The 15,860-nt window shown below is 42.3% G+C and overlaps 1 protein-coding gene across 1 annotated transcript; it reads right to left on the bottom strand.

The window, feature by feature from the left end:
* Positions 1-2,795: 2,795 nt before the first annotated feature.
* On the bottom strand, positions 2,796-14,955 carry ARPC3 (actin related protein 2/3 complex subunit 3). Its single transcript, XM_036277162.1, has 7 exons — positions 14,853-14,955; positions 11,174-11,273; positions 7,593-7,669; positions 4,989-5,057; positions 4,039-4,165; positions 3,590-3,684; positions 2,796-3,097 (listed from the first exon to the last, which is right to left on the bottom strand). The coding sequence occupies exons 1-7, from the start codon at positions 14,856-14,858 to the stop codon at positions 3,035-3,037; spliced, it is 537 nt and encodes a 178-aa protein (XP_036133055.1). The 5' UTR covers positions 14,859-14,955; the 3' UTR covers positions 2,796-3,034.
* Positions 14,956-15,860: the final 905 nt, after the last annotated feature.

Here is a 15,860-nt window from a genome sequence, read left to right as displayed (position 1 = left end):
AGAGAGAGAAACATCTATGTGAAAGGGACACATCGAGTGGCTGCTTCCCGCACGACCCAACCAGATCCGGGGACAAACTGCAACCGAGGTACATGCCCTTAGTGGGAGCCGAACCCGGGTCTCTCCAGACTGCAGGCCAATGCTCCAACCACTGAACCACACCGGTCAGGGCAAAATTTTTTTTTTTTAGATAAACATATAAGCATGGGCCTGGCTGGTGTGGCTCAGCAGATTGAGAGTTGTCTCATGGACTGAGAGGTCCCTGTTCGATTCCTGGTCAGGGCACATGCCAGGGTTTCAGGCTGGATCCCCAGTGGGGGGCGTACAAAGCTGGTCGATGTTTCTCTCTCACATCAATGTTTCTATCTCTCTCCCTTCCTCTCTCTCTTAAAAAAAATTAATAAAAACATACTTAAAAAGTAAAAAAAAAATATGAGCGTGAGTATAATGTTGAGCCAAATATCTTGAAAAAAAAAAAAGTCCTACCTTGTAACAACCTTCTTTTAACATCAGCATTGCATGTTGATTAAAGCTGTACTTTTAAATCCATTATGTTATACTTATTGTATAATTTATTCTACATCTTTTGGAAACTGTTCTTTCAAGTGCATTAAAAAACAGAACAAAACACATTACAGAGCACCAACCAGAAATGTTCTAGAAGCCAGGTTTTTGGCTCTTGTCTGTGCTCCCCCTGCTGGCACTAATGGAACCGGCACCACAGAGAGTTGGTTTTTATCACAAAGGTTTTACAATTAAAAAAAAAAAAAAGAACACGTTAGAAACAAACCTTTATTGTTTATGGGTCACTGTGGCTTTCTTTCTGACATTTTTCAAGGGTCTTTAACAGAAGTTCCAACTCAGACACCCAGAATCTGATTGTAGAGAAGAATTTAAATTATAAAACAATGCCCTGGCCGGTTTGACTCAACGGTTAGAGTGTTGGATCATAGACCAATGAGTTGCGGGTTCGATTCCGGCCAAGGGCATGTACCTCAGTTGCAGTTTGTCCCCGCCCTGGTTGGGTCCTGTGGGAGGCAGCCACTCGATGTGTCACTTTCACGTGGATGTTTCTTTCTCTCTCCCTTCCTCTCCCTCCCTCCCACTCTATCTGTACAAAAAATGGAACCAAGAGAAATGGAAACCAAGAGATATGTCCACACAAAAATGGGTACATGAATGTTCTTGCCAATATTTTCATAACAACCAAAAAGCAGAACCACCCAGATGTCCATCAACTGATGGATAAGGGCACGTAACTCGGTTGCAGTTTGTCCCCGGCCCTGGTTGGTCGTGCAGGTGGCAGCCACTCGATGTGTCCCTTCACGTCGATGTTTCTCTCTCTCTCTCTTCCTCTCTCTCCCTCCCGCTCTATCTGTACAAAAAATGGAAAAATGTCCTCGGGTGAGGATAAAAAAAAAAGGACAAAGGATTTGAACAAACATTTATCTAAAGAAGCTATACAAATGAACAATATCCATATGAAAAGATGGTCAACATTAGTCACTAGGGAAATGCAAATGAAAACTACAATGAGATACTGCTTCAAACAGACTAGAATGGTTATAAGCAAATAACAAGTGTTGGTGAGGATGTGAAGAAATTAGAACCCTCACAGCCACAGTGCAAAAAACAGTCCGGCAATTCTTCAGAAAGTTACACATAGTTACCATGACTCAACAATTCCACCTGTCGGTATACAACCAAGAGAAATGGAAACATATGTCCACACAAAAATGGGTACATGAATGTTCTTGGCAATATTTTCATAACAACCAAAAAGCAGAACCACCCAGATGTCCATAAACTGATGGATAAACAAAATGTGCTCTATTCACGCAATGGACTATTCAGTCTGATACCTGCTACGGCACAGATGAAGCTCTGAAGACATTATGCTAAATTAAAGAAGCCAGACACAAAAGGACAAATCTTGTTTGATTTCAATTATGTGAGGTGCCAGGCATAGGCAAATTCAAAAATTGAAAGATTAGAGGTTATCAGGAGTTGGGTTACAATCACCAGGGGTTTAGTGATCAGAGTTTCCATTTGGGGTAGTAAAGTTTTGGAAATAAATAGAAGTGATGGTTGTACATTATGAATGGAATGAATGGAATATAATTAATGCCAGTGAACTAACTGTATACTTAAAAATGGTTTGGCTCAGTGGTTAGAGTGATGGCCCGTGGACCTGAGAGTCTCGGGTTTGATTCTGGTCAACAGCATGTACTTCAGTTGAGGTTTGATCCTGGGCCCTGGTTGGGGTTGTGTGGAAGGCAACCAATCAGTGTTTCTCTCTCTCCCTCCCTCCCATTCTGTCTGAAAATCAATGGAATAGCTTTGGGTGAGGATTTGGAAAAAAAAAAAAGGTTAAAATGGTAAATGTTATGTGTATTTTACCACAATAAAAAAAAAAAAAAAGGAATGAAGTTATAACATGGATAGATTTTGAAAACATTATTCTAAGTGAAAGAAACCAGACATAAAGTCCACATGTTATATGATTCCATTTATGGTGAAATGTCCAAAATAGGCAAATCCAGAGACAGAAAGAAGGTCAGTGGATGCCAGGGACTAGGAGGAATGGGTTGGAGAGCAATGGGGATGGGGGGGGGGGGGAGGCGGGACACACAGGTACATCTTTTTGGGGTGGTGAAATATTCTGGAATTAGTGGCAATGGTTGCAAAACTTTGTGTGTATACTAAAAAGTGAATTTACACTTTAAGAGGGTGAATATTATCTCACGGAAATTAAGTGAATGCCAAAGATAAGGAATAATGCTTTCTCGACAAACTGTTAGAAATTTCTTTATTATTATTTATTAAGCACCAGCTTAATAATGCAGAAAATTTCAAATCACCCTTTGACAATTCATTCTCCCCCTCACAAATTCTTGATAATGAACTTTTCAAGTAAAGACACATTCTCTTCTCTCTTCTGTATAAAACTTTATGAATTAAAGGCAAAGAACTGTGTACATCTTGCTGTAAAATGCTGCCAACGGCTGTGAAAACAGCGTCTGCCCAGTTCTCCTTATTGTCCTGGTCCTGAAAGACTCTTGTTCATGAACTGTCTCTTCACAAAGCAAGTCCACCACTAACGAGAGAGGACAAAACAGAATGAACAGTGGCGGTCAAATACAATGCGAGTTCAAGATAAGGCCAGAATAATTTAACATTAAAATTTAATATTAGTATGGCAGCCCTTATGTTATACACACTCCTTGGAAGCATGTAAAAATGTAAAATTCTTTTTTTTTTTTTAGTGACTTATACGTTACTCAAAATTACAAAGACAAAACAGATGTAACACATTCAAGATATATCATGCAAAAAAAAAAAAAGTGTTCTATGAGGTTTACAATGCCCTGATATAAGAACAAACCAAAATTTTTTATTATATGCAATCGTTATTCACTGTGATTCAGTGAACTCTTAGTATATATACAATGCACATGCTCAAAGTTTGCAACACTGCGACGCAGAAACTAAAAGTTTTCTTGCAATGAATGACCTTAGTGTTTCATTTAATGGAGGTTATAGGATAAAAGGTGACTTATCAACTAAACAGGCAAAGAAGAGGTCTTACCTTGCTGGGTTTATCATTCTGAGGGTCAAAAACTTTCTCACAAAGTCTCACTCCAGTCTCTTGCCTTAGCTGCTGTAAATAGGCCCTCATCACTTCTAAAATAGGGAGCAGGTAGAACAATACAAAAAAACTGAATTTGAGAACGCACCACAAACGTGCCCATTGCTGATCTGGACACTGACGTTCGTAACATATTTCTATATCTTCCAACAGGGTAAGAAATAGAAATGACAGTCTGAAGGATTTTATAAGTACATTCATTTTGATCCAAAAGATTCTCTAACATGTTATACTTGTTACCAAGAATCTTTTGTGAGAGTGGCTAATAAGATAATGTATGTACTACTCATTCCACTCTCAGTATTATACCAATCAGGCAGGAAGAGGAGGGGATACAACGTCAAGTGGAGAAGCCTTGTGCCAGAGAGAGGCAGAGCCCCTGTCCTTACCGTCTTCCTGTTTGTTTGCAGGTTTCGCATAAATCGCGTTAAGTGGAAAACCAGGCTCTCCAGGAATGGGAAAATTAGTAATTCCCAGAGTATACATTTCTTTCTCGCCTTGGCTTTTGGAATTGCACTGAAAAAAAAAAAAAATTATGCACACACATGTATTTTACGGGGAAAATAATAATATCCAATTTGTGAATTTTTAGTCTAAATAGCTATGGCTGGGGTTAATGTTTCTGATGACCCTTGGCAATCTGGTGAAGCCTGTAGGCCCTTCTCCGAATAATGTTTTAAATAAATAAATAAATAAATAAATAAATACATAGAATTACAAAAGAAACCAATTATACTGAAACATAATAATTATAATTGTAATAGTGAAAAAACAAATGTATGTTATAGTCATACATGTGCTTCTCTATTCATGCACTAAATACAAGATCTTGCAGTGGTCCTAACTAACTAAATTCTGAAGTAGAAATGATTGTAAACAATATTGCAAAACATCTTCCACTCTAAATGCAAAGTAGTGTGATTTCTATTGGTGAAAAGTCACAACTTTTCACACTGTGGGTTGTTGTTCATGTTAATAAAAAAATAAGTACTAAATTTCAGTTACAGGTTAGTAAAAAGAAAGATGGAATCTTTTCCCACTCAAGTTCATGGACCCCCTGAATTCTATCCTTGCAGACTCCCAAATTAAGAACCTTTGAGCCAAGAGCTCAAAAAGGAATTTTTTGCTCAATATTTCTATCTTGGGAAAATACAGGCAAAGCGTATCCTCTGATTAGTCAACTACACTGTTAAGTTTAGAGATTCATATTCAGATATTTCTCTCAGGTCCATGCTCTAAGTCAGAGGAAATATTTTCTGCTTGCCCTTAGAGTCTCACCAAGTCCCAATACCTATTAGCAATTTTTTTTCCTGGGAGATGATCATCCAAGTTTAATTACCTTTTGGAGTTTCTTTAGACACTCGGAAATATAGAGAGTTATGTATATCAAGGTTCTATCAGCTTCATTCTACAGGGGGGAAAACAACACTTAAAAACAGTCCTGAACAAACATAACAATTATGTTCAATAAATGAATTCAGTCTTTGTCTTTTGATTATCAACTGAAAACTGCATAAGTATAGTTCTTATAGCATCAAAAATTCCCATTTCGGTGAGCTCTCCCTGCCCAGAGCAGCCCACCCGAGCCTTTCCTGTCCTTCTCGTCTTTCCCCACAGGTGTGCATCTCCTAAACTCTAAGGGACCCTAACAGACTGCAACTAGGGGAGCAGTGGGCAGCAGCAGCTCGTCCTGGGCTAAACTCCTGAACGGTCTCCAAGGGCCCCCTTTCTCTGACTTTCCCGTGAGCTGACAGTAGCCCCACCTTAGCTCACTTCTTTCCTGTAACATCTCTCGAGAGCCAAAGCAGCCCTGCCCACGCTCCTGTTGCTTCGTCTATCCTAGGCTTTTCCTAGTTTCAAAATGAAACTAGGAAAAAAATTAAAAAAAAAAAAAAAATCCCCACTCTCCAAATTCAGTCTTCTCAAGCCCACTTTCTGTCCACCCTGAGCTGTGTGGCTACTTCTGTTGTTTCCGGCTCCTCTTGTCCCTGGGTTCCCAAGGATCTGTGCTAACAGCCCTCACTCTGTGTAGGAAGCAGAATTCACTGAGCTGCCGGGGAAATCTGAGGTGCACCATATGGTTGGCTACTCTTTAAGAAACTCTTTCACTTTAGGAACTCTGCCGAGAACAAATCATTCATGACTCTAAAAGAGGAAGCAATTATTTCATGTGGCGTGTTCTTGAAGAGCTCCGTAAGTCCGACTCTTAACCTAACCAAAAGGAAAATGTGGAAAAGGCCAATGGGTGTTGATCAAATGTGGCATGTACTTCAGGTCAAACAGATTTTTAGAGTTTAAAAACAAACTACACATTTCCCTCTATTTAAGATCATATGTGATATTCAAGAAAGAATGAAATGTGGCAGAATTCTAATATTTATTTACACCTATAACAAATACACCATTTCGACCATGTATTAGATACAGGAAACACTCTGCTAATATCACAGGATGTTTAGACTATTTGTAGACCAAGAGTCTAAATAAAAATTTCAGACCGTTTGATTCCAAAGTCAAAGTTGGGCAAGGAGTTCTAGAATATTATCCACAAAATATGTTGACATTTCTTTTTTTTTCTTTATCCTCATCCGAGGACATTTTTTCATTTTTTGTTCAGATAGAGCGGGAGGGAGAGGAAGAGAAAGAGAGAGAGAGAAACATTGACGTGAAAGGGACACATCGAGTGGCTGCAACCCACACGACCAAACCAGGGCCGGGGACAAACTGCAACTGAGATACATGCCCTTAGTGGGAACTGAACCCGGGTCTCTCTGGACTGCAGGCCGACGCTCCAACCGCTGAGCCAAACCAGCCAGGGCGACGTTTCTTACAGCTTGCTCATAGCGAGAGTTCTGAAACTTCTTTCCACTTCCCTCCTCCTTCTCTGCCGCCTTTCCCTCTACCTGATCCCTACCAAGAACTAAGAGAAGGGGAGAAATGGTGCTTGAAGGAAGGGTCAGGGTTGTTGAAGTTTCTTTATTTCTCCAGCTCAGGTCCAGGACACAGAAGTATATAAAAAATAACACTGCACATAGGATTTTTAGTTTTAGACAGGCATGTAGCAGGTGCTTAGCTAATGTTGAATAAAGAAAAAAGGACCAGGCCTGGCCAGTTTTGCTCAGCGGTTAGAGCATCAGCCTGTGGTCCAGAGAGACCCGGGTTCAGTTCCCGCTAAGGGCGTGTACCTCGGTTGCAGTTTGTCCCCGGCCCTGGTTGGATTGTGCGGTGGCAGCCACTTGATGTGTCCCTTTCACGTCGATGTTTCTCTCTCTCCCTCCTACTCTATCTGAACAAAAAAATGGAAAAATGTCCTAGAGTGAGAATAAAAAAAAGAAAAAGAAAAAAGGATCAGATAATAAATATTTCAGGCTTTGCAGGCTGTACAGTTTTTTCTTTATTGATTTTTAGAGACAGAGGAAAGAAGAGGGAGAGAGATAGAAACATCAGTGAGAAAGAACATCAACTGGCTGCCTCCTGCATGCACCTCACTGGGGATCGGGCCCACAACCTGGGCATTTGCCCTGACCAGGAATTGAACCGGCGACCTCTTGGTGCATGGGTTGATGCTCAACCACTGAGCCACACCTGCTGGGCCAGGCTGTATAGTTTTTATTACAACTGCTAAACTTGGCTATTGTGGTGTGAAAGCAGCGATAGACAATATATAAACAAATGTATGTGTCTGTGTTCCAATAAAACTTTATTTACAAAAAGAGGTGGTAGGCCAGATTTGGCCCTCTGGCTGTTGTTTGCCAACCCCTGGTGTAGACTTTGGAGGAGAATAAGACATTGATATCGCTATAAAGTCTAACATTAAGTGCTGTTTTGGATTTTTTAAAGTACATAATCTCATTCTATATACTCCTTGGGGCAACCTTGACTGCCAGCTAGAAATTTTTCCAATCGGAAAATTAATTAGATATTAAAAAGCTCTGTACTTTACCTTAATTTCATAGTTTTTGAAGAAGACATTGGCCTTGAAGTAATAGATGGCTTCATCCACAATATCTGTATCTTTTGCTAAGCAGGACACAAGGGGAGGGGGCAGAGATCATTAGCTTGATGCAAAACATAACATCTAAAAGAGGTATAAAGAAAAATAATATCCCAGCTCAATGGTAAGGAGATTTGGAGTTGAATAAAATAAAATTAGGCCACTAAAATATAAAGTCTTTAGAAACAATTTCTAGAAAAATATATATTCTTATATCTTTATTGTTTTTATAAAAATTATACATGCTCAGCCCTGGCCGGTTTGGCTCAGTGGTTAGAGTGTCAGCACGTGGTCCAGAGAGACCCGGGTTTGGTTCCCGCTAAGGGCACATGCCTCGGTTGCAGTTTGTCCCTAGCCCCAGTTGGGGTTGTGCAGGAGGCAGCCACTTGATGTGTCCTTTTCACCTCGATGTTTCTCTTTCTCTCTCTCTTCATCTCTCTCCCTCCCACTCTATCTGAACAAAAATGGAAAAATGTCCTCGGGTGAGGATAAAAAAAAAAAATTATACATGCTCATTAGAAAAATTAATTAATCAATACCAAAAATTTTTAATTGTTACCCTAATCTCACTTCCCAGAAATAACTACTGTTAACACTTGGAAAACATCGTTCCAGACATCTCTCATGCATTTATAAATTATAGAATGGGACACAAACAGACTAAATTCAACAAAATGATTTAAAAAGTATTCGATACAATTTTATTTGAATCTATACACTAAGTTGCAGGGGGGAAAACCTCTCAATTGTCATTTAGGAACCCATTGGGGTTTTCATACACATCTTTCTGTTTATAAAAACTATGACTTCAGATGTATTTGTACAAGCTGTTCTAGGTGGCTAGAGACTGAAAAAAGCCAGAAATACTGTTGTGACAAAGATAGATCTCATTACACAATTTCTTTGGCAATTTTTGTTTTCCTTTTTTTATTTTAAAAAGGTCACAATCCCATGGTCTTGGTATCCGGCAGCTGGTTTCAGCAACCCACAGACAGTGATTTATATTTCTTGTCCATGACTGCGATCCCTCTCACACAGCAGAAACGTAAAGTAATCCTGAAGTTTTAATATGCTGTAATTCAGTTGTCTTTACCCCTGCTCATTCCTCCGCTAAAGAATTTCAACAGAATTTGCACTCTAGACTTGTGTTCCTTGATCTATTTTCCTATCTGCATATAGGAAACTTCCTCAAAGGATTCAACAAAAACCAGCTAGTTCTTTTAAATGTCACCATAGGTGTATGTGTGGTGGGGAGGCTACAGGATTCAGAATCTAGAAGTGTGTATGGCACATAAAATGTGTTCAAAAGACGTGTTGGGCCCTGGCTGGTTTGGCTCAGCGGTTAGAGCGTAGGCCTGTGGTCCAGAGAGACCCGGGTTCGGTTCCCGCTAAGGGCACGTACCTCGGTTGCAGTTTGTCCCCGGCCCTGGTTGGTCGTGTGGGAAGCAGCCATTCGATGTGTCCCTTTCATGTTGATGTTTCTCTCTCTCTCCCACTCTATCTGAACAAAAAAAATGGAAAAATGTCCTCGGGTGAGGATTAAAAAAAAAAAAAGAATTATAAAGTGGTAATTAGATTTACTCCTTGGTCAATTGCATCTTCTGATACACCATATGGTATTTCGCAATGATCTGAAAAGGGTTCTTCTCAAGGAATCTGAGCCAACATTGACTCATTTTTTTCTTTGCACTGTAATTCTTTTACATCATTTTTCTTCCCTTTGTTCTGCTTTTCCACCTATCTGTTCCTTTTTCTTCATCTCAGAATCAAGTAAAGACTGTAGTGACTCATCAGATTTATTAAGTTTATTAAGCTTTCAAATGACATTAAATACAAAATTAAATTTAAAAAGGTCAAGTCAGGCAGTCTGGCAAAGGAACGAAGATGGCCTCAATACAAAATCGTTAATTAAAACCACAGTCGTGGAAACCATGAGTGGAACTCAGTGCAGACCCCTTCTGGGTGCAGGAAACCATGTCTAATATAATACAAATTACACTGTTGGCAGAATATCTCAGAATGTGTCAGAAGAGTCTCAGATAATATCTGGAAAGAATGGGGCTTTCTGAACAGTAAAAAGTGGTTCCCAAAAAAAAGAGTGTGAGTACAGCCCTGGCTGGTTTGGCTCAGCGGTTGGAGCGTCGGCCCATGGAACGAGTCTCACGTTTGATTCCGGTCAAAGGCACGTACCTCAGTTGCAGTTCGTCCCTGGCCCTGGTCGGGGTCGTGTGGGAGGAAGCCAGTTGCTGTGTCCCTCACATCGATATTTCTCTCTCTCACTCTAACTGAAGATAAATAGAAAAATATCCTCGAGTGAGGATTAAAATAAATAATGTGAGTACCAAGAAAGAATGCAAAGATATAAAACTCAGAATTAGTGGCTCAGTTGGTTGGGTGTCCTCCCATGAACCTAAAGGTTGCCAGTTTCATTCTCTGTCAGGGCACATGCCCAGGTTGTGGCTTGATCCCTGGTAGGGGGTGTGCAGGAGGCAGCCGACTGATGTTCTTTTCCCACATCAATGTTTCTCTCTCTCTCTACAAATCAATAAAAATCTTTTTAAAAAAAGATTTAAGCCCTAACTGGTTTGGCTCATCAGTTAGAGCGTTGGCCTGTGGTCCAGAGAGACTCGGCTTCGGTCCCCACTAAGGGCACGTATCTCGGTTGCAGTTTGTCCCTTGCTCTGGTTGGGTCGTGCGGGTGACAACCACTCGATGTGTCCCTTTCACGTCGATGTTTTTCTCTCTTTCTCTCTCTCTCCCCCTCCCACTCTATATGAACAAAAAATGGAAAAATGTCCTTGGGTGAGGATAAAAAAAAAAAGATTTAAGATTGCTAAAAATGAAATTCACAAAGAATGGATAAAGTAGATTTATATGGGGAAGAGGTTAAAATGTTTTTTTCCAGCTTGGTAACAGAGAAGGGGTGGGGAAATGGCATTCTATAGAAGTAGTTGCATTAGATTGGTTTGTAAGAACTGACAGTGACGATAGAAAGAGTGTCAAGCCCTGGCCAGTTTGGCTCAGCGGTTAGAGCGTCGGCCTGCAGTCCAGAGAGACCCGGGTTCGGTTCCCGCTAAGGGCACGTACTTCGGTTGCAGTTTGTCCCCGGCCCTGGTTGGTCGTGCGGGTGGCAGCCACTCGATGTGTCCCTTCACGTAGATGTTTCTCACTCTCTCTCCCTTCCACTCTATCTGTACAAAAAAAAAAAAAAAAAGGAAAAATATCCTTGGGTGAGGATTAAAAAAAAAAAAAAGAGAAAAGAAAGAGTGTCAAGATTTAAGCACATTTTCTCTTTCCCCTCAACAAAATAGCCTGGAGAAATTAGTAGCAATAATATAACTTCCTATTAGATACAACACGTACTCGTGATCTTGAAAGGTTTAAAAAGCAATATCCACCAAGTAAACAAAATACAAGAGCAACCAGAGGCAGAGGACTGAACTAAGAATTTCCCCAACTTGATAATGTCAGAGGGTTGCTAAATGTTTCATACCAAAATCTGAAAATAATGGAAAGGGGTTTCGACTTACTCTCTCTAGGGGCGGGTCCTTTGAACTGACTTCTGATGGGCAACAGTGCCATGTTTCCAATGAGTTTGGTGTCCGGGTCCATGAGAGAAGAGTGGTAAGCCTGTAGTGGCAAGGTGAGAATTCAGAAACAGAAGGAGAACAAATGTCAGTGGGCCAGACAAGTCTATTTCTCCAAAGGAAAAAAAGAGTAACCTACCCAAGATTAACTAGGGAATGTTAAATTTTCAGGAATTTTGAAAATTTTTGAGCCAAGCTGGTTGTTGAACACAGTCATTATTAAAACTTAAATTATATAAATTTGTAATCAATTATATTAAAAATAAAGGTAATCAAGTCTCAAAATTCATTACTTCCTATTTTTAAAAATTATTTTACTCTTGTCTATGATCTTAAGGTTATTTATGTCTTTTGTATCTTTACGGTGGAAATACTCCATAATGGGGTGTTACTGTGCATCTCTTCCAATTCCATGTTCAGTGACACTACACTGGTGATGGGTGGGTGTATTTACACTACAGAAAAAGGCAAATACTGCCCAACTGGTGTGGCTCAGTGGATTGAGTGTCATCCCATGGACTGAGTGGTCCTGGTTCGATTTCAGTCAGGGCACATGCCCAGGTTTGGGGCTCGATCCCCAGTAGGGGGCATGCAGGAGGCAGCCGATCGCTGTATCGCCCTCACAAAGATGTTTTTATCTCTCCCCCTTCCTCTCTCTCTAAAAAAAAATAAAAAATATATATATTTAAAAAAAATAAAGAGCCTTGACTGATTTGGCTCAGCGGTTAGAGCGTCAGCTCGCAGACCCAAGAGTCCAGGGTTCGGTTCCCGCTAAGGGCACGTACCTGGGTTGCAGTTTGTCCCCGGCCCTGGATGGGTCGTGTGGGAGGCAGCCACTCAATGTGTACCTTTCACACTGATTTCTCTCTCTCTCTCTCTTCCTCTCTCTCCCACTCTGTCTGAACAAAAAATGGAAAAATGTCCTCGGGTGAGGATAAAAATAATAATAAAAATAAAGAAAAAGGCAAACACTATAAAAACCAGGGGTACCCACCCCTCAGATGTTGTTAAGCCAGAACCCAAGCACTGGTTTTTCAGTTCTGCCACTTCCTGGCTTTATATCTTTGACCAAGACATCACTTTTCTCATCTTAGCCTGTTTTCAATTTTGTGAAATGAAAAGATATATACTGCCTTCAGTGGGTAGGTGTGAGTTAAAGGATTGGGGGGGGGGGTCACATTTATGAGAACAATTTGTATGAGTCCTAGTTCTGCCTTTTATACAAATGTCTGGCTTTTTGTAAGACAATATAGGCCCCATTCATATATTCATTCATTCACCAAACAATAACTAAGCCCCTTCTAAGTGCAAGGCATAGTGATCTAAAGGTCAAGACCAGTATAATCTCCATCCCTCAGGAACTTTCAGGCTGATGGACAAGACAGATATTGCCCGGTTGGTGTGGCTCAGTGGTTGAGCGTCGACCCATGTACCAAGAGGTCACCAGTTCCATTCCCGGTCAGGGCCCAGACTGTAGGCCCGACTCCCAGTGAGGGGCATGCAGGAGACATCCAATCGATGTTCTCTCTCATTGATGTTTCTATCTCTCTCTCTCCCTCTCCCTTCCTCTCCCTCTAACGTCAATAAATAAAAAGATAAAGACATATTAAATAAGTAATCACAGGGAAAATCCAGGGTGTTCTATGTCCAACTGAAATCAGCACAAAGCTATAGAGTCCTGGCTTAAAGCCTGGCTTACCAAGGCAAAGCTTTTGCATTAGTGTGCAATCTTGGGCAAATTATTTAACTTCTCTCAGCCTGTTTCCTCCTCTGAAAAATGAGAAAACAATAACATATCTACTACTTCATAGGGTCTTGTTCCCCATTTATTTCCTTCATAGCATTTGTCACTACCAGAAATAATCTCCTTTATTTTATTTACATTTACATGTTTATTGCCTGCCTCTCCATTAGAATGTAAACTCCTTTTTTTTAAAAAATTATTAATTTTTGTTACAGATGTTTCTCCTTTTCCCCCCACTGATTCCCCCCTCCCCCTGCCTAGAATGTAAACTCCTTAAGAGCACGGATTTGGCCCTGGCTGATTTGGCTCAGCAGTTAGAGTGTCAGCCTGCAACTGAAGGGTAATGGGGTGGATTCTGGTCAAGAAGATGTAGCTGGGTTACAGGTTTGATCCCCAGCCCCAGTCAGGGTTGTGCAGGAGGCAACCAATCGATGTGTCTCTCTCACATTGATGTTCATCTCTCTTTCCCCTTCCCTCTCTTCCACTCTATCAGAATTAATGGAAAAATATTCTCAGGTAAGGATTAACAAACAAAAAAAGAGCAGGGATTTGCTGGCCTCATTCACTGTTGTAACCATGCTTACTTGGCATGCAGTAGGTGCTCAGTGATGTCTGTTTTTGTTTTTAAATCCTCACCTGGGATATTTTCCCATTTATCTTCAGATAGAGTGGGAGGGTGGGGGAGAGAGAGAGAGAGAGAGAGAGAGAGAGAAACATCAATGTGAGAGAGACACATAGATTGGCAGCCTCCAGCCCGGCCCTGGTTCGAGGATGAACCTCAACCGAAGTATGTGCCCTTGGCTGGAATCAAACCGGCAACTCCTTGGTCTGTGCGCTGACGCTCTAACTGCTGAGCCAAACTAGCCAGGGCTGATGTTTGTTTTTGAATAATTCCATGTTGTTGAACCTCCTTTTCTAATTTGCAAAATGGAGTCCTACCACGATGGTGATAAATTTACTCCACAGACTGGCTTTCAGAAATTAAGAGAGCCTGGCTGGTGTGGCTCAGTAGATTCAGCCTGGTCCCATGGACTGAGAGGTCCCGGTTTGATTCCCAGTCAGGGCACAGGCCCGGTTTCAGGCTCCATCCCCAGTAGGGGGCATGCAGGAGGCAGCCGATTATTGTTTCTCACATGGATGCTTCTATCTCTCTCTCCCTTCCTCTTTTGCTAAAAAAACAACAACAAAGAAACAAAATAACAAAAACCTATTTTTTAAAAAACTGGAATGGCCATATTAAAAAAAAAAAAGGAAAGAAATTAAGAGAAACCAGACCACCACTAATTTTATTCCTATTCTGATGCACAATAAAATAGGAGCATTTGGAAACCAGGCGCCGACCTTGAGTTTGCCTTGGGGCCCCAAACCCAGCGGCTCAGGGGTGGCCGCCAAAGCGGGGGCCACAAGGGAGAAGGTGAGGTCTGACAGATGACAAGAAGCGGAAGGAACCCGCCCGCTGGGGCGCAGAAGGAAGTGAGACTTCACAAAGAAGCCGGACCCTCGACTTGAAAAATTAAAAACAAATAAAAATAAAAAGCGCAGCCCTTGGCTTCGCGGCTCTATTGAGGCTTTGGGGACCCTGCCGGAGTCGGGGGGTGCAGAAAGGGCAAAGACGGGCCAGGAACTGGAAGAAGGGGCCAGAGGGCCGAGGCAGCCTGTTCTGCACGCCCACTCTGACCTACTCCGCTGCTCCCCGCCCCCGTGGCCGACACCCCCGGGCCGCCCCAATCCTACGAGAACTGGCTCCCTCCTCTTCCCTACGCTAGATCCCGCTTTCCCTCCGATCAGCTTGGCCCGCTCCGCTCCGCGCACGCACAGTTTCGCACCGCTCTCCCCAATTCTCGCCATCACCCCACACCCCTGACTCGGGCTCCTTACCGGCATCTTGATGGTCCCCGAGTTTCAACTCGATGAGCAGGATCCGGTTAAAGAGCAAGAGAGCGGCTGGTCTGGCGCTCGGGCGGGGCAGGCGGAAGTGAACCGGAAGAGGCGGGCGAGGGGAGGACGTGCGCTTCCGGTCTTGCGGGTCGGCCGCGCGCCGCCGCGTCTGCGCGGTTCCGACGGGGCGCCGAGGGGCGTGCCAGCCCGGCGTGGGGCCTGAGTGTCGCGCGCGCGTGAGGCGTGGAGCGGGCGCTGGGTCTTCGGGTTACAAACCCCCGGGGGAGCATTCCACGGGTCACACTGTTTTCAATTCATCCCCATTCCACCCGCGTGGCTCATCCTTCCTTCCCTCTTATGTATCTTTTACTTAAGTTGACTTTTGGTGTGTATCATCCCATTCGTGGGACCATCAAAAAGGAGGGGATCGTTGTCCGTTTTGTTTACTGCTGTGTCACAACCCCCTCAGCCCCCAGGTCTAAAAAGGTGATGGCACAAAATGAGCATCAATACATTTTTGCTAAGTGAATGAACCCAACTGGACTCCGGGTTTGAATTCCAGCCCTTCACACTCTGGCTGTGCAATTTGGGGCTGGAGTACTTTGTCCTGTGTTCCCACAACTGATTTCTCATTTAGGTCTCTGGCCAGACAGCACCTTTTAGGAAGAGCCGTCTTTGATAACGACTTCAAAGCTGCCCGTTACCACTTTCCCTTTCATTACTGTTTCTTCCTCCCATTCCTTTTCTGGTGCCCTTGTCTATGGTTAATCTCAAGGGCCTCATCAAGGCCGCTCCGTGAGCATAAGGTTTTGTCTGTCCTGCACATCCATTTTATCTCGGGGCCAGGCACCCACCAGCAAATTGAGCAATGTCAAGCTCTCCTATTTGGGAAAAGTTATTAATTCCAAAATTTGCCCTGGGTATTTCAAATTCTGAATGGAAAACATAAGTGTAATGAAAGTTTGGTGCTATTTCTTTTATTTATATACATACATATCTTAAAACAGT

This window comes from Molossus molossus, unplaced genomic scaffold (genome assembly GCF_014108415.1).
Source record: "Molossus molossus isolate mMolMol1 unplaced genomic scaffold, mMolMol1.p scaffold_m16_p_22, whole genome shotgun sequence".
NCBI classification, from domain to species: Eukaryota; Metazoa; Chordata; class Mammalia; order Chiroptera; family Molossidae; genus Molossus; species Molossus molossus.
Note: the sequence above shows the minus strand (reverse complement) of the source record. Positions and strands in the feature narration are given on the sequence as shown.